The sequence below is a fragment of the Musa acuminata genome, chromosome BXJ2-10, assembly GCF_036884655.1.
Source record: "Musa acuminata AAA Group cultivar baxijiao chromosome BXJ2-10, Cavendish_Baxijiao_AAA, whole genome shotgun sequence".
Taxonomy (NCBI): Eukaryota; Viridiplantae; Streptophyta; class Magnoliopsida; order Zingiberales; family Musaceae; genus Musa; species Musa acuminata.
Window position 1 is genome coordinate 32,455,135 of NC_088347.1, and position 24,332 is coordinate 32,479,466.

The 24,332-nt window shown below is 39.4% G+C and overlaps 4 protein-coding genes across 8 annotated transcripts; 2 read left to right on the forward strand and 2 right to left on the reverse strand.

Moving 5' to 3' along the window:
- Nucleotides 1-96: 96 nt before the first annotated feature.
- On the reverse strand, nucleotides 97-825 carry LOC135625232 (histone H2B.11-like). Its single transcript, XM_065129700.1, has one exon. The coding sequence runs from the start codon at nucleotides 732-734 to the stop codon at nucleotides 276-278; it is 459 nt and encodes a 152-aa protein (XP_064985772.1). The 5' UTR covers nucleotides 735-825; the 3' UTR covers nucleotides 97-275.
- Nucleotides 826-1,026: 201 nt separating this feature from the next.
- On the forward strand, nucleotides 1,027-5,239 carry LOC103968999 (uncharacterized). Of its 5 annotated transcripts, none has more exons than XM_065129692.1 (6): nucleotides 1,027-1,170; nucleotides 2,404-2,527; nucleotides 2,807-2,907; nucleotides 3,221-3,277; nucleotides 4,200-4,311; nucleotides 4,443-5,239. In XM_065129692.1, exons 1-6 carry the CDS (start codon nucleotides 1,168-1,170, stop codon nucleotides 4,895-4,897), a joined length of 852 nt encoding a protein of 283 aa, XP_064985764.1. In that variant the 5' UTR covers nucleotides 1,027-1,167; the 3' UTR covers nucleotides 4,898-5,239. The 5 variants fall into 5 exon arrangements, with proteins under 5 accessions (XP_064985764.1, XP_064985769.1, XP_064985765.1 ...); XM_065129697.1 differs by having other exon boundaries at nucleotides 1,028-1,170; nucleotides 3,250-3,277; XM_065129693.1 differs by having other exon boundaries at nucleotides 1,028-1,170; nucleotides 2,835-2,907.
- A 356-nt stretch (nucleotides 5,240-5,595) lies between these two features.
- On the reverse strand, nucleotides 5,596-8,284 carry LOC135625231 (12S seed storage globulin 1-like). The gene is made up of 3 exons (XM_065129699.1): nucleotides 7,996-8,284; nucleotides 6,034-6,757; nucleotides 5,596-5,927 (listed from the first exon to the last, which is right to left on the reverse strand). Exons 1-3 carry the CDS (start codon nucleotides 8,189-8,191, stop codon nucleotides 5,774-5,776), a joined length of 1,074 nt encoding a protein of 357 aa, XP_064985771.1. The 5' UTR covers nucleotides 8,192-8,284; the 3' UTR covers nucleotides 5,596-5,773.
- Nucleotides 8,285-17,086: 8,802 nt separating this feature from the next.
- On the forward strand, nucleotides 17,087-23,400 carry LOC135625270 (uncharacterized). The gene is made up of 5 exons (XM_065129815.1): nucleotides 17,087-17,386; nucleotides 19,131-19,219; nucleotides 19,589-21,613; nucleotides 22,097-22,286; nucleotides 22,374-23,400. Exons 1-5 carry the CDS (start codon nucleotides 17,296-17,298, stop codon nucleotides 23,003-23,005), a joined length of 3,027 nt encoding a protein of 1,008 aa, XP_064985887.1. The 5' UTR covers nucleotides 17,087-17,295; the 3' UTR covers nucleotides 23,006-23,400.
- The last annotated feature ends 932 nt before the right edge of the window (nucleotides 23,401-24,332 follow it).

The window sequence follows — 24,332 nt, forward strand, 5'->3', positions numbered from 1 at the left end:
AATTATTCCTCAAAAAGGTTCGGAGATGTGTGTTTGGTTCAGGTCAGTACCAACACTCTCAATCGAATTGAACTTCACTGTAGAACACTTGACCCGTAGAAGCGCATGTGACCTTTCCGCCATTCATTCAAACAGTTGGTGGGCTGAAACATATCTTAGAAACCCTACAAGACCCTTTCTTGACTCGTTAACGCAGCTTAGAAAGTTGTACAGGACACATATCTTAGCCCAGCATCAGGGAAGCCACCTGCTCGCCATCAAGCGGCAGCAACAGTTCAAGAGCTGGTGAACTTGGTCACCGCCTTGGTCCCTTCAGAGACGGCGTGCTTCGCGAGCTCGCCAGGGAGCACGAGGCGGACGGAGGTCTGGATCTCGCGGGAGGTGATGGTCGGCTTCTTGTTGTAACGGGCGAGACGGGCGGCCTCCTGGGCGAGCTTCTCGAAGATGTCATTGATGAAGGAGTTCATGATGGACATGGCCTTGCTAGAGATGCCAATGTCCGGGTGCACCTGCTTGAGCACCTTGAAGATGTAGATCTTGTAGGTCTCGCTCCCCTTCTTGGTCTTCTTCCTCTTCTTCTTGTCGCCGGCGACGCCGTCCTTGGAGGGGAGCCGCTTCTCAGCCTTGGGCTTCTTCTCGGCTGGGGCCTTCTCCGCCTTCTTCTCCTTCTCCTCCGCCGGCTTCTCGGCGGCGGGCTTCTTCTCCGCAGGCTTCTTCTCGGCCTTGGGCGCCATCAGGGAGACGGCTTTCGGAAAGCAGGGAGGAGTTGCGTGGGCAGAAGAGAAGGAATGGAATCGAACCGTAGAACGCAAGCGACGAGGGAAAGCAGAGGCGGAGGCAGGCATATATAAAGGGCAAGCGGGAGATTTTTATTGGAGAATGGGTTCCGTTACGGATCGTTAACGTGGCACTTGAAAATAGCGTCAGATCGATAACAACGGAAGTGTCGCTGGACGATCAGGATTCGATGTGCTTTGTCGGAGCGGATGCTGTGACCCGATTGCAGTCGATGGACAAATTTTGACCCGAATCCGATTTGGTGACCACAGCCGCGGTGGCTTCATAGACTCCTTGTTAACCTCGGAAGGGCGAGCATGAGAGCATTGGAGATCGGCTTTGGTCAGCGTTCGTTGGATCGGATCTCGACCTTCCCCTCTCGCTCTTGAAATGGTACGTTCTTCGATCGTCTCTCCTCACCTCAAGTCAAATTCCATGGTTTTAGGGTTCTACGGATCTACAAGTTTCTGCATTCTTACGGATTCTGGTGGTGTCGATGTCGTGATGGATCTAACCGAGGAACACTAAGATCTAGATCTCTTTGACGATGGTGTGCTGGTTTTCGTAGGCTTTGATGAATGCCATTAGAATGGACGATAGGGAGAGAATTCGAAGGAGATGCTTTTTTTATGTGTAGTAGAATCAATGATTTGGCGCATTAGCTCGAAAAGATTAGGAATAAGGATTTGCGAGCCTGAATTATAATATCAAGAAAATATATGGCATATCCTTCTCTTCTTCTCTGCACTGTAAACGTGTCGATGATGCATTTGCCAATATAGAAGATTGTCATAGGAATCGTTAGGTTTTAAGCTTTAATGCTGTAATGTTTTGTGTTAATGTAGCTAAGATCAACCTTCGAGGACACACTACAAATTAGTATTTATATCGAGCTAGATTGGACTGTCAGAGATCTGATTGGTTGTTATCTGTTTTAGTAGGTATTTATCAGGATTCCGTGGGGTCTTGTCTTTTGTAAATACCTGAGAGTATGAATCGGAATAACTGAGAATAGAGTTCAATGCTTTGTGTTTCTATTTTTCTGCAGTGGTATTGGAAGTTTTTAGTAAGGAGGACTTGCTCCTTTTTTCTTAGATAGACTGATGTATCATCATATTAAATTGGTCGCAGCAGTCTATCTAGGACATGTCACACAAATTTTATGGATCTGTTTTTGGCACAGGAAATTTTCTATATGTAAGTAGGTAATTACATGTGTTTCTTGTTCTGCAACTGCTTATCCCACTTAATATTTGATCACATTTCATCATCAGATATTTTGTCCATGGTTCTAGATTCAGTTTAATATCTTTGGTTATTGTTCTAATCTCTATTTGTCTGCAAAAGTCCTTAGCCTTAGCTTTCTAATGCTTCGCTTTGCAATGCTTTTTTTAGATTGAGATGAGTTTTATTGTTCAAATGTGGTAATTGTTTTATCAAATGACACCTAGAAATTCACTTGACATCAACTGGTGAGACAGTAGACTCATGCCCACATAGAATTCTCTCGTTATTCTTTCGAGTTATGTTTTGTTCATGATAGCAAGTTTTCAGCCACTCCGTTTGGAGTCATTGAATATTTTGTTTCCCATAATACAATCTTCTCTGTATCTGTTTCTTTTGCAGGATACTTGTCCATCCATCAAGAATGTTAAGTACTATACAGATGATTGGCCAACTCTTGCTGCTAAATCGGCTTATGAGAAATCTGTATTTACCAGGACACTAAAAATTAATGCTTGCACTGAAGGTAGCATGTCTGCTGTTAGTTTGTTCTACTTTCATAATTTAGTTTTTTACCCTCAAATGCATTTATACCACATTATTCTGGAACACATAATGCTTGGTAAAGCCACTTTCTTTCAATTGGTGCATAATCTATTTGCTTTTAATTATTTATTTTGGTCAAAGTAAAGATTTTATATATTTGAATTATTTGCCTTGATGAAATTTGTTGATGAGTAGGATACTGCTTTGTACTCTCTTTGCATGACTTGCATAAAATGTTAGCACTTGTGCCATTTTTCAGTGTTTCCTTCCATGTATACCGCTTGTAGGATCATACTTGAAACGGAAGCGAGTATTATTGCTGCAAATAGTCTTGATGGAGCCACATCCTTGTCTGAGCAGGTGATCGTTATACCAGTTATACCATGACTTATTTTATTCTGGAGTAGGATAGATATCGACATGCTTTAACGTTCTACCTATTTCTCTTTGGTTCCAAAGTTCAAAATTTTATTTGTTTTGTAATTCTTTTGTTTTTTCTCTTTTCTATCCGTGATTCTGTTTTTTCAGTTTGCTTATGGACTCGATGCATGTTTATTTTTTCATATTTCATAGAACCATAAGCATAAAATCAAATTAAATTACTTCTCCTGCAGTTATAGTTCTCTTACAAGTCCAACTAATTCTATCATATTGGCGAAACCTTATTGCACAGGACATCATCTTCCTTGTTCTTCTTCCCAGAATGGTGAAAGCATACTGGCCGAACATGGTAAAACCGAACACCATCTCCTTTTTCTCTTGCAAATGTTAACTCAAATTTTGCTGTCCTTTCAACTTATGTTTTCTTTATGCTTTTGTGAATGAGTGCATTAGTTCAAGAAAATGAGCATTAGGAAATAGCCATATTAAATTCACACTGTGACAAATATATCATGCTAATCTCCATTATTAAATCTCTCATACTTGCTTTCTGAAACATATCGTTAGATAGATGTTGGGACAAACTGCTTTATGTTTCTATTCTACAGGAAAAAACAATCCCAATCCTGAAATAATTATCTTTTATTAATGTTTTTCTTAACATAAAGTTCTAATATCTTACAAGTATTGAAAGATTTTTTTCTTTCACATCCCATTCCAAAATCTTTTTTTTTTTTCCAAAGATATCTTCTTTAAATAGATTTTTTTTCTGAATTTGAATTTCTCTTTCTCCAAATTATAAATCGATTAAAAAAATCCAACCCTTTTCTTATCCTTAGAAATAAAAGTCTTTACGAACTCCGCCGAGATCCCTCTTCTCACTCCCAGTCCGATTCCCTGGATCCATCAATCTTGCTTGTGCTTTGAGAATGGTAGCGGCTATATGTAGTTCTGACTGAACAAAATAAAAAAAATATCTCATGCCTATGAAACTCTTCCATGATTCCATCAAGATCCAATCACGAATCTCAAAGAATAATTTCATGATTCTTTTGTATTGTTATAAAGGGAAAATGAAATTGAAAAAGGATTTCAATAAAAAAAAAAAACTTTCCTTATCAAAGCCCTATTGAGAATGGAGTTGGAATTCCTACATTATATTTTTCTTACCATGAAGAGAAATATGTTTCCATGCAAACTCAACTCCGATTCCAAGTATTTTCTTCTTTCCTTACCGTGTCGTATTATGTCCTCTCATCATATATATAAAGCAATCGGCTCGGGAGAGAGAACGCGCGCGTGGCGATGGATGTGAGTCCGTGGTCGTTTGGAGACGCTTTGGCTACGGGCGACTGCTTGGCTGCTGCCTGGGATTATCACGAGGTCAGGCGCTGTTCATCTCTCTCTCTCTCTCTCTCTCTCTCTCTCTCTCTCTTTTGTTTGTGGAGGGTTCTCTTCGAAGTTCACCGGAGTCACTCTCTGTATATTTGTCTCATCAATCAATCGTGTTGCAGATCTTTCTCCAGCAGACGATCGAGGACTTGAAGCACAAGCTCACCTGCACCAACATGGAATTGGAGGCGCTGCGGACCAACGCCCACGACGAGCTGCAGAAAGCCAAGGAAAGCAACCAGCAATTGATCGAACTCCTCGAGCTACGAACCTCCGAGAGAGACGAAGCGAGAAACCAGCTGCAGCTCCTGCTGAACCAGATCGGACAACCGAGCCTCGCCGGTCTCCCTCGAGTGCTTCCCCATCCTCCAACCGATGCTTCTCCATTACTGCAAGCGATCGGCAGCTCCAACATCTCCGACAGCCTATCCGAGACAGCCCACCCTTCCCAGCGGTACGTTTCGTCTCCGGTCGAGTCGTTCGTCGACGCCACCGCCGTCACTTCTCCGGAGCTCTCGACCGGGAACATGGGCGATTCCTCGAGGGGGGCGTCGTCTTCCAGCATGGGCAAGTATGAACAAGCCTCTGCTGTAACTGATAGCCTCGCCATGAAGGGGAATCGACCGGAAAGAGGCAGGTTTGTGCAAGCTGTGCTGCAAGCAGGGCCGTTGCTGCAGACTCTTATGGTGGCGGGGAAGCTGCCGCAGTGGCGCAATCCTCCCCCACCCCTGCGGCATCTACAAGTTCCTTCGGTGGCCATGATCCCAACAGACCATGCCGGTCATAGAGCTTCTCAGATTTGCTGTGCTGTTCCTGTGTGGAATTTTTCATGATGCAGCTTGATTCATCTCTCTCTCTCTCTCTCTCTCTCTTCTGATGGAACAATTCAGAAAAAGTTCTCCGAGAGTGCTTTGTTTGATTTGATCTCTCTCTCTCTCTCTCTCTCTCGATGGAACAATGCAGAAAAAGTTCTGCAAAAGTTCTTTGTTTGCTTTGATGGACGGCTATAGGAGTAATAAATATGTTTAACCACAATATACATATAAGGAGAATAAAACTATTCTCCCAGTTTATTTTAATAAGCTGTTAGACTTTTTACTTTGTCATCCTGTGATTTCAATTTATTCTTCTTACTCTCCTCGATCATAAATGTTTCTTGGGCAACCTGGATAGCATTACCTAATTAGAGTCATGTTACCGAATCAAGAACCAAGGAAGCTAATCTTGCAAAATTTCCTACCATTATTAGGGTGGAAAAGGAACAAGCCATCCAAGTTGAAAGAGACAGAAAAAGACTGCTAAAAACAGTATCTAATTACACTGATGAGGTTTTAGAGCATGCCTTGAGCATTCAAAGAACATGTCGCCATTATTAGAAACAAAGATTAGCACAAACTTGACATGGTGTTGGACCGAACTTATTTAAAGGTGACTACGGCAGCCGAGTTCTGGCTTACTTAGGAGGAGGGAAGAAGATTTCATCAGAGGTCCTCTTGGATCTGAACAGCTTCTCCATCTCAGGGGTGGTATTGAATGCAGCCTGCAGCACTTCCGACGATATTGCCTTCCACACAGATGTCTTTCCGGCCAGATGAGTGAATACCGGGCTGCAAAATTCCACAAACAAAACATGCATCATCAAAAACAAGCCTAATTCCACACTGGAGCTCCTATTTGTTTGCAGAAAGTGTCGAAGGTGGAGCTCCAACTTACTTTGGAGTGGTGATGATGGAGAACCATTCCAGTCCATCAGCATCAGCAATCTTTGACACGACGAAGAACCTTGGCACGATGAACAGACAACCACCTTTCACAGTTGTCTCCAGGACGCGCTTGCCGTCGACACCAACAACCTGCACACGACCACTCCCTCTAACCACATAGGTCACCTGGTATGCAGAGTCGCAGGAGAATCCAGGGGAGCACATGGCATGGCCATTCAACCTCACAAGATCAGCACCAAGCCCAACCTCTCCTACCAGGGGAAGATTTTTGGTGTTCAGCACCACAACACAGCCCCCATTTTTTATGTCGACATCCAGAGGTGCCTCCAAGCAGTTGAGAACCATGCCCTCCCTGTCTTTGGCCGAAGGCTCAGGCATGGCTTGCCCGTCCTTCACCTTGACAATGCCAACAATGGTTTGGCTGTGGACAAGTTTCTTTGCCTCATCTTCAGTGAGGTCCCAGGCACGGCCAACGAACTCGGTGGTAAAACCAGTGAAGATTCCATTGCCACCAGTGATTGGGAAGTTGGTGAATTGACCGGCCTTGTGGCCCTTTGAAGTGTCTCCTAAGAAGAGTACCACGAGCTCGGTGTCACCGGGGTTGAACCACCAGGTCACTACTCCAAAGGGAAGGGCAATAGCATCACCCTTCTTGATTGCAATTACCTTCTCTTTTGTGGCCTCTGGGAGCACAATTCCACAAGTTCCACCACCTATGAACAAAAAGCAAAATGTGATGAAGGATCATAGTGGCCCTACTTATTCTGATGCATAACTGATCGTAGATTCTTATCGAGAACTTGATGAGGAATTAGTGACAGAAACAGACTCCCTGAATGTTTATAGCTGACTGGACTACTAAAATTTCAATGGCAACATCAAGAATGCTACTATCATAATACAATTCATTCCACACAACAAAATTATTGCACTAAGAATTGTGAAAATATTGTCTTAGAACAGAACAATTTCGTATGTAACCTACATTGTCTTCGAGTCCATACAGCTTTACAGTTAAACATACAATCATACTCCGTAGCATTTGCAAAGATATATATTTTGGTTACAATTGAAACAAACCCAAATGCAAACAGGCATGGCTACAATTCTGACCCTTCTTATCGCAAAAGAATCTAGACTTTTATCCATTATCAGTAGATGAACATAAAAAAGGGATCAATGACTGTTATAGCCATGCCTGTTTGCATTTGGGTTTGTAATACAGAATATCTGTGGCACTAGATATGTAGATTGATGTCAATACATCAAAATTTTCACTGAGTGAAAAATAGTAGTAAAACAAAGTCAACAAAATCGCAAAGTACAGTATAACCCAATCAAACCAATACAAAGATCAAACTTTTCATGTAGATGCTTAGAATGTGTTCATCCCCATTATTGAAAAGCCAAATATGGAATTTGGATTGTGTCAAGGACAAGATAAATAAAATAGATTGTACCGAACCAATCAAAACAAAAAGAAGATTCGATCTTCTCATTCAAGGAGACCCTTAAATCATCCATAAAATCTAATTGCATCTCAACCAGCGGAGGTTACCATGTCGAAAATTTTTAAATCTATTTCTTTAAAGTTCAAAGTACGAGTAATTCTCAGTGTGCAGAGATTAATTTCAGCACGAGGATATACACAAATAGGATCCAAATCTCAAACGATTGCCAACATAAATCGTTCGCCACAACGCGCCACACCAACTGTTCCTATAAAACGAACGTCTAAAGATAAATCAGGGCAAAAATTTCGGGATCCGGTCACACAAATTCCATATATAGAAGTCTTAAAAAAAAAAGCCATTTTTCGCAGAAATCTGACGTCGTAGCAAACAGATCGTAACCCTGAACCCAAAACCCGGATCACCACCAAAAAGCACATGAACTACCAAGCATCAAGGAGGCCAAAAAGAAATAAAAATCGAATCTTTCTATGGTATACCTTGGAGGACGTAGGCGACCTTGGAGGAGTCGGAGTAGAAGGGGAGGGCCAAGCCACTCTTCTCCAGCGCGAGCTTCCCGGCGCCGATGCCGGCCGCGCGGAGCATCGGGAGATCGTCGCTGCACCACGCGTAGTACGCGCCCCCATCCCCGCCGTACGATTTCTTCGACAGCTTCGGCGTCAAGTCGATATCCATATCGCCCCACAAAAAAGACCGATCGTTGATGTGAGGGAAGGAAAGCAATAGAGCAGAGAAGACACCGAGAGAGAGAGAGAGAGAGAGGGGACAGGAAAAGGTGGTGAAGGGTGTTGCTACTTATAGATGAGATGAGAGGAGAGGAGACGAGGAAGAGATGGGATAGGAAAAGGCAATTTGAACGGGTTTAATGCCGTGGGAATATCTTTTTCTGTTGTGTGAGGGTGCTAATGGCAATGATTTAATTTGTTGTAATCATCCATAAATTTAGTTTTATTTTTGGGGCCAAAATTATATATATATTGTATTTATCCATCTAAATTAGTTGGTTAATCTTCATTTTCCTTTAATTATTAATTAAAATACTTATTTACTAAATATTTATTATGATAGTTATAATATTAAGAGGACTTTAGATTTTTATTTTTTTTAATTTAAATTCGTCAATACTTTTTGTTTTCTGAATGAATTTTAGCTTTAACATCCTTAATTCAGTTGTTTTGATTTTTTTTTTGGCCAAAGTATATATATTTATATTTTTATTTTTATTTATTCATACATCATTGCAAACTCTACTAAATGAAAACTACATCATTGTCATTTTAATTATCTAAATAATAAATATCATTGTTGTGATATTAGGAGAATATTATACCCATCTTAAATTAAGTTGGTCAATATTAATCATTCGTTAAAATCATTAACTTGAGTTTTTTTTATGTATATAATGGGAGGAGTATTCTTAATTATAATTATAATTATAATTATATATATATATATATATATGCCATGTTTTGATGAGAGATTTATGTGGCTATATTTTGAAATAGAAATATAAATGGAAATATTTTGAATTAGAAATCTAAATGGTAAGGAGATAAAAATTTTCTTTACATTTTTTTCTTGTTTACCATTAATTATGTCATTTTCTTGGTTTATCTTCTGTATCAGAATAATTTAGAGATAAGCTTCTTTATGTGGGATGATTGATGAGGCAACCACAATTGAATGTGGGATGGGAAAGGAGCATAAATCAACAGTGGTAGGAGAAGATTTAAAGATGGAATCTAATTCCATGCCTTTTCTATCTACCCCACAAAACAAGTCCAAAGATAAATTACCCATAGATCAATACCATCTCTATATGTTATGATTTATCCATTCGAGGGTTGCACGTAAAGCTTAATGATTAGCTACATTGTCAATGTTTGTTAATATAAATTTCCATGTAATTTTGATGAATATGGAAGTAAATTCAAAGCTAATCGGATGGCTAATATTGCAGTGATGGTTTTTATGCTCTTGATTAAGCAGCACAATTACCACATTTTTTAGTTCATGCTTTAACCAATTTGTGTTTAATTAAATGGATAAACCCATACATTACAACATCTATTGATGAAAAATATGTAATTTTTTTATGTTTATCATTCCAATTTCCGTGGACTATACATTTTTATTTCACCAAATCTAATATGTATGACATAATTCTCAGCCAATAAAATTAGAACAGATATGGGGTGGGTGTCACATGTTGAAAATGACATGTTGTATCTCTTGCCAGCCTAACATGATAACTACACCACTATCATACTGCAACGATGACTCGATGTAGGCACGGAGGGACACTCGATCTCGCACTACAACTTCACTATTTATTATTGATAGTTGATTATTTCGTATAATAATCGTTTCTTGAGTTATTAACTCACAAATGTTACTCAAAGTTATATTATTTTATATTATCTAAGTTATCTAAATTTATACTAATTTAAGTATGAGATGACCATTTATCTCGTGACATAAATTTTTTATATGATTAAGATTTTAATCTTCTCGATGTCTAACATATAATAAACCTGAAGGTTGAATTGAATTAGATTCGAGATAAAAAAATGCAACTTATAGGTGCAACAAAAGAGATAAAATTATGTGATGGTATCAAAACTAAAAAAAAATTATTTTAAATCTTAAACAAACCCTCATTTATTTATTATATCCTTCATTTTTTTTATTAGGTTGGAGATGAAAAATACATTTTATTATTGGTAGAACACTTTATGAATATTATTTTGTCATAAAAAGGTAATTATTTTAATTGCATACTCAAATAAAAAACTTGTTTTTTCCTTGTCATTTTTATAAAAATTAAAAAAAAAATTATAACTTGGATTTTTCTCTTAATAATTTGGATTTATTTGAAATATTTATGTTTTTATGAGAATTTACTAAGACGCGTAATATATCTCGCGTATCATTTCAAATCCTTGTTTCTGGTATCCAACGCTGAACGTGCCCTCACGTCACCGCGTGTAGTGTGTGCGTAAGATGAGTATGTTCCTTTTAAGAATCGTCTTTATTCTTTGTCAGGCTTTTGGTCTTCTCCCGCCTTCTTCTGCCTCCACTCTGTCTTCCGCCGCACCACCCATCGCCACCCGCTCCGCCTCCCTCTCTCCTCCAGACCCCTACTCTCTTATCGTCTCCTTATTAAGTCCTTCTCCTTCTCCTCCTCCTCCTCCTCCTGACCCGAACCCCCTCTCCGCCTTCGCGGTCTCATCAAGTCCACTTTCATCGCCTCCGCCGCCGCCCAATCCGACGAATCCTTCGAGGCCACCCCCCAGCGCATTCTCGAGGAGCGCCTGGCCTCTCACCCCAACCAATTCCGTTCCCTCCACGCCCGCCCTCGTGGAGCTCAATATCAAGGCTGGGAGGCTCGTCGAGGCTATCGACATCGTCGGCCGGCTCATCGCCCTCGATGCGGCGAGAAGGAGCTCCCCCTACCGAAGTCCCACTTTCAGAGTTAAAAGACACGACACGGGGACCGGGAAGCGAACGTTTGGACGAGGAGGGAGAGCTCGACGGCATCTTAAAGAGGGTTGAGGAAGCAATTGGGCTGTGCAAGAAGCCCAGGAGGAAGGAGGTTATGAAGAGAAAACTGTGCAATTAGCTATGTCAAGGAGGAGCCGATGGATTTCCGGCCCTATCTCTGTTAGGGCATCATGTAAACTTTGTCGAGGAAGAAGGATGAGGCGTAGTCGTTCCGAAGGGCCAACCTTATGCGCAGTATTGCGACGATAACATGATTGTGAAGGCTTTTGGGCAGATGGATGAATACAGAAGAAAGACTGCTCTGAAACATTAGAAAGGTTGTCGGTAAGATATTTATATCAAGGAATTTAAATTACAAAGTAAAATGTCAGCCTTTGACAAATGCAAAGCATTCTATCTAGTCCTACTAATTCCTGTGTCGATCAGCAAGCTTCATTTTGAGAATTCACCAGTAAAATTGTTGAGTTTTGTCGCATTGGATTGTCCGAAGATGGGTCTAAACTTGCTGCTTTAATGCACATGGTAAGTATTCTTTTCCAGCTGCTTAAGTTTCACTGATATAGCAGTTCTTGTTAAGTGCATAGATTCATCTGTATTCAGTAATCATGTCTTCTTTCATGTTTGTTTTCACTCACTACCATCAGCGATTTTGGTAATATCATGTCCACCTTCATGTGTCTGCCACTAATCTATCATCAAACATGACATTTTATCTTAGTGTCAATCACATACCAAATTTGTTGAAATAGGTTTTGAAAGAGTAGGGAGCTGGAGACTTTTTCCACCTGTTCGATTTATCATGATGACACTAATGTTAATATTTTTTCATTACTGAATCTTCTTATAGGACTTACTCATCATATTTCATCAGATCCAATTCGCCTTTATAATTATGTTTCTTGGTGAACCCAACCTTTAGAGATATGTATGAATTTGATCATGTGCATTTGTTAATAAGTTTTGAGAGGCATCCTTTTGTTCTTTATCCAGTTCTTCTACAAGGTATTTGCTATACCAACATGGAGAGCAGTCGATCATGCGACCGCTTCTGCATGGCTGCTTAGGTGGGGAACTTAAGTGCCTAGATTCTCAAGTACTTTAGTAATTGATTAATAGTCATCACAAACTTTTATAATATTTCCTATTCCACCTTCTCTTAAAGTATTTGCCAAGGTATTGGAAAGGTGCATTTGTGTTAGTACAGAAATTAGGATATTTGATATGAGTGCAAATTGGAGAATTGTATGGGTGGAATAATCTGCCACCTTACTCAGTTTTCTGGCTCATGTAATGTCATATTTCAATAATTTTATGCAATTACTGCATCTTGCAAATGAATGTGAAAAACTCATTATTACAGGTGTTGAAAGATCTGCTCCAGTCTTTTCTTTTAGGGGGGCAACTCATGGAAATGTCTCAAGGGATAGCTGATGCTTGTAGCTCACTCTTCAATCTTTAATTTCCACACTGCTCATGAACTTTGCCGGAAATTTCTGTAAGCAGTATGCGGTCGCAATTTTACCCAAAGGTGGCAATCTTTGCACTTGATGCTTAAATTTTGAGTGAGTTGCCTTTCCATGACAATTTTCCTGCTGCATGCTATAATACCTTTTTATTGTAGGCTGGAGTTTAATTCTACGAAAATGCTACCAGTGTGTTGCTTGCTTTGTTCATCGAATCGACATAGACAAGTAGATATATACAAGGTCTATGAAATTGGTTCCTTTATAGCATCATGCTGACAAAGACAAGGAAGGTCTATGAACTACACTTTTGTTTGTTGTAGTGGTTCAGCTACAATGTTGACTAAAGGTCTGTTTGTCAGTGTTGTACATATTAGACTATATCAATTGTTTTGTTTTTTCTTTGTTATTTTTTGTAAGGCAAAAGTTAATATTTTTGAAAAGGCTAATTGCTTGCTTTGTCCTTGCCCTTTTAACGGTGTGGCATGGGGGGTTGTTTGGTGAGATTTATTGTTGATAGACGAGCTTATCATGAGAGGGTATTTTTAATCTACTTGTGGTGCATATTCTCTTTGTTTCATTAGGATGACTTTTTTTTTTTTTTCATATTTTTGTTTGTAGGGGTCTGATATCATTTACATTTCTTTGTGCATCCATATACCTTGGTCTTGTTATTCTATCTTGAGGTATTCTATCTTGAGGTATACTTCTGTCAATTCCTTTAGTTCTGCCTTCACCAATAATGAATTTTGCAAAGAGAACCATGCACGCATGTGAGAGATGGATACTTTTTGGATACATAGTGATTCGCAAGGAACCGATCTCTTCTTAATGTTTTTCAAAACACCTAGGTACGGATTGTAAATATGTATTCTCTTTCTTGGCATTTAGAACATCATATATTCTGTTAATATCAGAGTTCTCTAAAAGGCTGTTTTGGGCTGCTTCTGCGGTGTAGTAAATAAAGCAACGGAAAAGAGAAGTAGTTTATTTCTTCAGATTCCTGTGAGCCATAGGTATAGTGAAAATCTTTTATTTTCCTCTAGGTGAGGTAAGAACCTCAAGGAATCAGTTGAGTTTAGTAGAAAGTGTGAAGGAAATAAAGTTAACAAAGTTATATGGTCTTGAAGGGTATGATCAAGATGCACAAAGTTGTAGGTTCTCTGCCATGCAGCGTGCAAATAAATGTCTATGCCTACCATCTAGTGAAAGTCAAACACGAAGATGGCAACATTGAAAGATATGATTGCATATCATATTGTAGTTTTGGTGCTTGGTCTTTTTTTATTTCTTTGATGTGACATTCCAGTTCGATATCCCACAATTTTCATTCATAATTGTGTTTGCTCTCTGACGGTGCTATCTTTCTTACAACAGTTTCTATTTAATTCTTTTCAATATATTAATATAACTCTGGATGATAGATAAAAGAAAGGACATGCTCAGCAGTTTTACCTAGTCAGAGAAGTGATCAATCATATGAATCAGTAGATCATTCTTTAAATGTGCACCTATATGATGTAATTTTATAATAGTGCTTATGCTGTCTTCACTGAGGCTGCAAACAAATTGCAACTTTTTCTCTTTTTTGCTCATGTGATCTTGCAAGTGGGTGGGTGGAGATGCTATTGAATGTGTAACTAAGAGTAGAAAACTATTGAGTTTAGACATTGATATTGTTGGACCCAATGAGATCTTTTATTGTCTATCCTAACAAATTTGGTTCTGTATGCTGTGTGCCTTATCCGATCCTCATTGCTTGACAACCCAATTCTACTCACTATAACAATGACTTTCATCTCTATAGTAGTTGAGTGACAGTCTATGGTATCATGTTATCTTGTGTATGTGAAGAGTTGATCGAAGCTCACATTTTGGTATCTTACTGCATCGATCTATGAGTTCCACATTGTCTCAGCATCATCCCTTGCCGCTTGTACAATCAGTTTTTGGGATTCTTGCCAGGAGGTAATATAATGTTGATGTTATACTGCTGCTATTCTCTTTTGGACAATGTTGCTGGCAGTTGCTTGGTTTCTTTAATTCATCTTGCCATGGATCATTCTCATGTTATTCAGTGACCTTCAAGATGGTTTGTTGGAGATTAAAAGCACCGATCGTTTTTCCTTTTTCTTTGTGTGTTTTTTCTGTAGTTCAAGCTGTCAAACTAATAACTTATTTGTTTTTATCAGTAACTAACTTATTGTCGTGTGCTTTCTCTTCCCAACTCATGCAGGTTTCTTGAATTTGCGTAGATTGATCATACTAATCGTATCGGATTACCATTGCATTCGCCGACTCGGGAGCTGTTAAGACCCAACTGCTCTGGAATATCCTTGTGTTATTATTTCAAGAGACCTAATTTTTCATGTATACTACATGACAATTAATAATCTTCAAATCTCTGTACCACAATTAAATAATACTTCATGTGATAAATTCCTTGGTATCATGCTTGTAAATTGTAATGCTGGAAGCCAGATCTTGCACTTAATTCATGGTGTCCATAGCATAAAATAGACATGCAACATATCATGTCATATTGTCAGCTAAGTCTGTGGCGAGAAAACGGGGATACTTGAGCTTAATGGCGACCAGGCAAGGTGTGTACGAGGATGCCTTTACCGAAGAAGGCAATGAGCAATGACATTAGCAGCAGCTTCAGCAGGTATGAGAGAGGCCTCTCTACACTAAAAGATTGTTAATTTCTTTGCTACTTTGCATAGTTTTACTTTTTGACTGCTAATTTATTGCTACAGCTATGATTGCACAATGTGATGGCTGGCTGCAACTGTTACACAAGTCACCCCGGAAAGGTTCATAACCAGCAACATTAAGGGGAACGATCCAATGTTGCACAAGTCATCCCTGAAAGGTACATAACGAGCTACAGATGGATGGATGGATGGATGGATGTCTTTATTTATTTGCATCACCCATGTAATAATGATGTTGATGTCCTCTTCTTCAATGTTGCCTCTGCTATCCTTCTCGTAAGAGTAATGTATGGCACTGAGGGAAGATGAGACCATACCATCGTGAAAAAGGTTATGATCCGAGCCGTTCATTTTTCAGATACAAAAAACCTCTGCCGTGGTGCTGTGGAAAGCCTTCAATGTTTGTATTGCACGCAACTGCGTCTTCTTCTTCTTCTTCTTCTTCTTCCCCATTGTTGTCTTGTTGCTGCCTTTAAGTAGGTGTCCCCATGTGGGCGCGTGTTCTGGGATTTGCTTCTTGTCTCATCTCGATTGTAGATTGTATACGCAATCGTTTAGCCATCCTATTTTTTATTCTCTCTCTTTAGCAATCAGATCTTTAGCTGCTATATCGTTCACAACAATATATATATTTATATATCATTCTCTTCCTCTTAAGATCACTCTAAAGAGTCAATGAACTTCTTAAAAGAGATCATAATATACTTTCTGTCTACTAAGCTATCATCTATTGTTGTTGGTAGTGTGTTCGATTCACCCATCTACATCACTACCTAACCTAAGCTATGTTAGACTCCCATGTGAACATTTCTTAGTAGCTCTTGGTTAAGAAGACGCTTGTCCTTTAAACAAATGATCGATGATGAAGCATCACATGTCACATTAATGTCCGCAATGTTTGCTTGTCAAAGAGACGCACAAATTGGAATCATAAAGAATATATTCTCGACATGATTGATTGAGCCAACTTCTGCTGATTTTGTTTTTTATGTTTATATAGAGACATCCGAATTCATTAATATATTTATTATACAAATAATAATTTATAATTTATAATTTATGTAATTAAAACTTATTTTAATTTTATTAAAAACGATCATTAACCGATCACAGAATCCTAATAATTGGTCGAGAAATCGATGTCGACTCCCATGTGGGTGGTGGCGTTCATCGCAACCCGTGATCGGAGGAGGAGGCCATGTTGCGTGCTCTTTCGATCGTCCATGTCATGACATCCTGCTCGCCAAGCTTCTACTAGTATTTATTTCATTTATATTTTGTCATGCATCGATCAATACAAAAATATCTCATACATTGCTAAGTAGATAACTCCGCGAAGAGGCGCCCACTCTCGTCTTCTCCGTCCCCCACCGCCGCTGCAGTACTGATACGAGCCACCGGCGAGCAGTAGCGGCCGGACGCACGTGTCCATCCCCTGCGTCCGCCGGCCGCCCCACTCACATGCCTCCGCTGACCACTGTCTGTTCTACCCCCAGTTCTTTTACCCACGTCAGTCACACGGTGAGACCGCTGCACGGTCCCATCGTTTCCCAGTTTTGGTACGGCCTCGTACTCGACTCGGTTGGTTCCATCGTCGGTGTGTGAGAGTCCGCATTATATACGATATTAAATTTGGACCCAAAAAGAAACCTCGAATCCCGTGGTTCGTGTTACGTGGACCCCGCTGCAGCAGGTCCGTAGTCGCGTAGCGTTTCCCCGCATACAATTTCGATGCGGCGCGTGATCGCACGTGCGACGCCTCCCTCTCGTTTTGAATTTTCAAAACCCAACAAAATAATAATAATAATTATTATTAATAAATATATAACATATAAAATAATAGAAAGCGGAGTGTGATTAGTACTACCCATCACTCGAACCCGACCTTTCCCTCTTCTCCTCCGCATCCTCCTCCCACCTCTTCTTGCCTCCTCCTTGTTTCTGAGATCTGTGGTTTCGATCACCGGCGTCTCCTGGCAGGAGTTACCGGTTCGTGGGGCTCCATCCATCCGCCGCTTTCGCATTCCACTTTCGTGGTTTTTGAGTTGCTTCCCTGACGTCTCTAATCTCCCCCGCGAGTTCTTGGACGTGAGAAATGTACAAGAGCGTCGGCAGGCCCCGCCGCTCGAAGGAGCCGCAGCTCGGCTCCGGCCGGCCCGCCGCTGCGACGTCGTCCCCCGGGGATGGTCCACCTCTTTTCCCTCTTCTTGGGTTCAAATTTTGTTTCTTTTTTTCTCGACTAGTGTTTTCTTGAGCTGCTCGGAGCGTGGGATACTGTGGATTTCGAGGGTTCTTTGTTGTTGTTGTTGTTTTCTTGAACCGTTCTCGGGATGCTTTGGCTGTTCTCGTTCCTCATCGTCTTCAAAGCGATGCAACGAGGGCGTGCTGCTCTGTTTCCTTGTGTTTAGTCGGTTTGTTTCAAATAATAACAGTAAAAAATTCGTTCTTGTGAAGTTGTGATCACCGGACCAGGTCTTCCAAGTGGGTTCTATTCTAATCCGGACGGGAAATCGAGATCTTTTTAGCTTTTTTTTCTTTTATTTTATTGTGCTTAGATAAATTGATGTGCTGTTTATTTCGTCTAATTAAGAGAGACAAGCCAGCACTGGCCAGAGGCTCTTCCGGTGAAATGGCTTTTGTTTGAACTATATGTTTCTAATGATCCGTTTTATGACCTCCATTTCTGCATAGTTCTTTATGGTCCATCTCAGTGAAGTGGACGGTGTGGGCGACGGTGTCCCCAAGTTTCTTCTTTTAAAGTCATACTATGAATGATTGCCGCATTGATTAAGGGCCTTAGTGTTTTTTTTCTTTTTTTTCCTATTGTCATTCTTGAGTTCCGTAGGTTTTGGATCGAATGTGTGGATGATCTTTTGGTGGAAGATACTGGTCTCTCGAATGAGTTCCTGTTATTAGGTTAGCTCCTCTTTGGTCATTCTATAGGATGGGCAACTGTCCTTAGTCCTTACCCGTAGAGGTTGAGATGTACAACCTCCGTCACCTGATTCACCTAATGTAAGTTATCTAGAAAAGCTCAGTTGGATATGTAAATGAACTCGTTCTGGTTGTGCGAAAACCAACTCTGTCTTCAGGTATTGCTAAAGTCCAGTTTGTAAACGGCAAATCATACTAAATGATGCCTGGAAGTCAAGGATTAATTATGCTTACTAGAGTGGTAGCGCTTATGGCAATTTATTTCTTTAATTATGGATATGGTCATGTTTTCCATTGTTGTCTCTCAAATGCTGAAATCTATATTTCTTTTCTTCTTGATATATAATATCTATTTCACTGTCCCATGCATATGCTTTGAGTGTCTAAGCCTGTCAGGTATATGTGAAGTTGTGAACTGCAAGGAAGAAATGAAAAGCACTAAACCCAGGGGACAAAATGTGCAAATTTGTACTAGAAGAAGTAACATTTGGGACATTAGAAGTTATTTCGTAGTTTCTTCCATAATTGGATTTGACGTATTTGTGTTGGGATGTTAGTTTCTAGAATAGAGTTGAGTAGATGGTCTGTCATTATGAGCGGAGATAGGTGTAGCTGTGGAAATGCATGATAGAATTATCGGTCAAGGGAAATGCTTCACATTCTTTTCCTTCAAGTAGATGGTCTGCCTAAGAAATGCTTCACAGTCTTTTCCTTCAATTACCTGTTTTACATATACCCTGATGTTCCGTCTGATGTACATGTCCATACATATTTTCTGTACCAAAATCGAGTTAAAATAGCCACTCTTTTGCACATATCATTCACGTAAGTTACTCAAGGTGATGAAAATCATCTTGCTTGGATGTGAATTCTTGACAGTGCATATAATTCGTGTTGATCTCCTCACAAGCACACAAGTGCCTTATGGATGAATTTTCTTGGTTGTAGTTCATACCTTATGAATGACTCTTTTACAGAATGCATCTTTTGTCGCAGGTTTTGTTCAATCCAGAAGACGAATGGATACCTCAAGGATCACACGTGGTTCTTCTCATAAAAGTAACTCTTTCGCTGAAGAAAATTCTGTAAGTGTATTTTAAATCTGTAGGTTCCATGACATCCGAAAATTTCATGTATTTCAGTCATGAAGATGCATGTGAAATTTCCTGGTACCAACGAGATATTTGGGATGTTAAGAATTTACTATATCTGGTGTTTTGCTAAATGCTCCATAATCGTCAGCAAGAGAGAGATTCCCAGAAGATATCATTGTTATCCAAATCTATGCTGCTTGTGTTTTGGTTTTAGTGGCACTCGATACTCACTCAATTTTCTACTGAGCTTTCTTAGTTTAGCTTTTTATTATTCTTCCAATTTTACAAAGCATCAACTGTTATTTTTTTAGCTTCTAAACGAGTTCACTATGCTAACTAACCCATTCATGGCATTTGAAGTTTGCCCTCGAGTTTGGACGATGCTCGTCTAAGGAAGCCATTATGAAGCCTATACAAACATTAATGGATGAAGATATGTCAAAAGAAATGGAAAGTAGGCATGCCTCTCCAAGTGTAATTGCGAAACTGATGGGTCTCAATACGCTCCCCTCGCCGCCTCCAGTAGCCCATAAAGAACTGAAAAATGTTGAAGCTTATTTTCAGCCAGAATCATCTACTGGATTTCAGGGAAATTTTGTGCCACCAAAGGTGCATTCACACCACAAATGTATTAATGAGGATCAAGAATTCAAAGACATTTTTGAAGTGATGGAGACAGCAAAATTTAGGAAACATAAGAACCGATCAACCAGGAAGACGATGCTAAGTTCTAAAAGAAGTGAGACTGGCATGAATTTTGTAAGGCAAAAGTTCATGGATGTCAAGCGTCTTTCAACTGATGAAGCACTTCAGAACTCTAAAGAGTTTGATGATGCACTGGAAATTCTTCATTCCAACAAAGACCTTTTCATGAAATTACTACAAGATCCTGACTCTTTGTTCAATAGACATCTCAAAGATGTTAACCATCTACCACCCTCTTCTCATCCAAGCCAGATTACGGTACTAAAATCCTCTATAGTTGAGAAGCACAGGAACACTGAATGGTCAAAATCAGAAAGGAAATATGGAAGGTACTCTCATATGCAAAATGAAATTACAAGCTCTATTAGGAAATCTACACAAGGCTTTACCAATCGCTCTCGTAGGGAATACAGTAGTTTTGTTCCCCACAATTCTTCAACACCACCATACATGGGCAAGACTGAAACTCATGTACATCCTACACGCATTGTTGTTTTGAAACCAAGTCTTGAGAAGACCCAAAAGATGGTTGGTCCTGTTTCCTTTTCACATGAGAACTTACATTTTGGATCAAGAAAGCACAGAGAATTTGCAGTTTCTGCAATTCAGAAGTTACATAAGGAAGGAACAGACAGGCAGAAGTTTTCTGAAAATGTGGAGTATTTGGGGCACACAACAAAGGATTCCAGAGATATTGCCACAGAGATTGCAAGACAGTTGAGTTATACTGTAGGTAACCATTCGAATAGGCAGATCGCCTCAGAACTGAACACACATATAGGGAGTGGAAGTCCATTTATCCCATCAGATCTTGCTAAGCTCAACAATACTGAATCATTTTGCCAGTTTCCTAACCACTCTGATGAGTGGAGTATTGACTTCAGCTCTCCATCTTCATACTCAATTGAATCATCTGTGAGCAGAGAGGCCAGAAAACGCATGTCTGAGAGATGGAAAATGACCCACCAGTGTCAGGATGTTGGGCTTGTTGTCAGAGGCATGAGCACACTGGGTGAAATGCTTGCTTTATCTGATAGAGAGACACCAGATGCCACTGTGGTCCCATTAGGTACAAAGAAAGTTTCAGATGACAAATTCTCTGGAAACAAGTCATTTGGAACCTGGGGATTTTCTTTAGGTATTAGCAGCAAGAACAGATCTACAAAATTGCAAAGGTCCAAGTCTCTTCCTGCTAAGTCCACTACAATTGAAAGTCCTAACGTAAGCTACAGAAAACAAGGTGGTGATAGTGCTAATGATGACTGTTATATGCTCAAGGATGTACTGAACATGAGTCCTGATGATTTCTCAGTCGAAAACTTTGGTAAGAGGCAAAAGCCACTTTCCAGAAGCTCTAGGCATCGCACCAACAAGAATCGCCTGTCACATTCTATTGGAGCAGAAAATGAGCTACCTGAGCTGGATATTTATGTACATTCAGAAGAACCGAGGAAGAGCATTCATCTGAGAGACCTCTCAGAAGAACAGCATGTACTTCTAGCACACCATGATGAGCCTCACGTTGACATAAAGCACCTAACAAACACCCCCTCGGTTCTCACTTGTGAAGACGCAACAAGTCTGACTACTCCAGGAGAGCATGTGAAGCAATTTGTTAAGCAGTTGACACCTGAGAATGAAGAACTATCTGCCCACAATCTTAATGACATTATCAATAAGGTGCTTTTCTATCATGTTCATGTTTTGTGCACACAATTTTTTCTAGCATGACAGCAGCTAAAGATTTGATTGCTTGATGAAACTGAAGGATATTAAGTCTAAGATAATCTGAACTTTTGCTCTGATCCTATTTTAGCATCTCACAATCTCTTCATTTATCCTCCTACACCATAAATTAGAAAAGATATGCTTGTTGGATATGTAAGTTATCTTGCAGTATTCCCTCTATTTCCATTGGCACACACACTGCCTGATAGCCATCTTCATAAACCAAGATAATGACACAAAATAAAGTCAGCTTACTGCTGAAATTTTGTTGTGCCTCTATCAGTTTAGAGTGCCTGCCGATGTTCACAACATAATTTCAATCCCCAAGTGTGTGTATATATATACACTACATTTTTCCTTTTGCTGAGTCTATTATAGCTTATTTCTTTGATATTCAGCATGTGATTCTTGATGGTCTTTTCTTATTTATCTTAGACACTCCAGGAAGATTTAGCTGACCATCCCCAAGTTGATCCACTTCTATCTCAATCAGAGACATCTGAAGCAAGCCTACTAAGCTCCAAGGAGTGTGAACAGCAAAGTCCAGTCTCTGTCCTAGAGCCTCCGTCTGAAGAAGAAAGTTCATGTTCAGGCTGCTTTGAGAGAATAAGTGCTGATCTTCAAGGCAAGTGAATTAACCATGCCATTGTTCTGATCTTCTAACATATTTAGGTGACATGTCGTAACTCCTATGAAATTCACTATATTGCAGAGCTCAGAATGCAACTCAATCTTCTTAAGCTGGAGTCGGCAGAAAGGTATGAAGAGGAATTGGGCATCAGCATATCAAGTGATGAGGATTCTGCAGGAGATAGTCTGTCAGTTCTACCAACAGGGGAGATATTTCAAGCCTTCAAGGATGAAGATGACAGAGATTTCTCATACTTACTCGACATGCTCATTGCTTCAGGTATTCATGGTGCTGACCAAGATAGACTCTTGGATGCTTGCTACTCGCTTGATTATCCAGTAAACCCACATGTTTTCGATGAACTTGAAAGGAAGTACGGTGTGATGGCATCATGGTCAAGATTAGAAAGAAAGCTGTTGTTTGATCTTGTTAATTGCGTTTTAGCGGGTATCGTGGCCTCAGGCATTGGTCCCCGCCCATGGGCACCATCAAATAGGTCTACGCACACATGGGAACACGAGGATCTCCTTGAAAGGCTGTGGCAAATGGTGGTTAACCAAAGGAAGGAGATGGATTGCAATCTGGAGGAGTTTCTGTATCCTAGATGGTTAGATATCGAAAATAGCATTGAAGTAATTGTTAAAGAGATGGAGAAATTGTTAGAGAATGACCTCTTGGAAGAAATTGTCATGGAGTTTATCATCATCCAGTAGGTTCTTCTACAGCTCTATTGCTAGCCCTATATTACGCAACTGCAAACAGAATAGTTGATGGATGACCAGCCAACAGATGATTGTTGAATGGGAGTTGGGATTAGCTTACTTCCAACTCCACTCCCTTCCATTGCACAACATGACATTGATGAATCTCACAAAATGTATCATACCCTGCTGCTTTTCTGGCAAATTCAAGCTGCATCCATCATCCAAGGCCAGACATGGTCAAGTATGCTACCTTGAAAGCATCGGTCAAGTTGACTACTATTGTGTAGCAATTGGTAAGAACTTGCAAAGCAATTTGCTAAATACAAACTTCTTCAACGTAGATGGTTGGCCTGTGGGCACATGATTTCACTTTATTGTATTCCCAAGTATTATTGCATGGTAAATCTTGATGTGGAAATTTAATTACTCACTCTTTCTTGTATGTATCAACCCTAACATGTTGGTGCTATCCTTTGCCCTAAAATTATATGATATTTACCATATTTAAATATTGTAAAATGGTCGTTCTTAGGAACTGTTGGACAGCGTGTTCCTTTTCATGATATTTACATCTTAAAGGCACAAGGAAGAAGTGCCAATTGGCTATCATTTATAGCTCGCATGACTTGAATGTGGATTAAGATATTTAGTAATGAAGTCACGTGCTTAAGCCTTAGGAATGTTGACATGTTGCTTGTGATGACTGCTATAATTTTATTAAGGAACTCATGCACTAAGCTATTAGTTATGCAATTATGTTAGCAAAATTACATATATATATATATATATATATATATATATATATATATATATATATATATATATATATATATATAATCCCTTCAAAATTATATAATCCCTTCAAAATCTGAAAACTTGCTTATGCAAATTTTGATCAATTAATATCAGTAAAAACTCATTATTTTACTAAAATATTAGGAATAATAGATATGTTTATATCTTTGTTCGTTTTAAGTTAAATTAATTAATAAACACCATGTTATTGTGGTTAATTTGAATTTTACGGATGGGTGATAAGATAGCAATAGACGTGCAAGATCTTACTATTTGGTAGGATATATACATATATATATTTATAACAAAAAGTAATTTTCATATGCCAAAATTACACACACATTTGTGCCCCTTCATATTTACCCGTCATATTTATTACACATATACCGATATAAAACTCAAACTTAGTTAACTATTATTACAAAATTACACTAATATTAAGACTCTAATTGATATTGTTATCCTATTAAAGTTTTGCTTCTAAAAGTATTTAAATACATTATATATTTTTAAGTAAAATTAATCATTGATAATTATGATT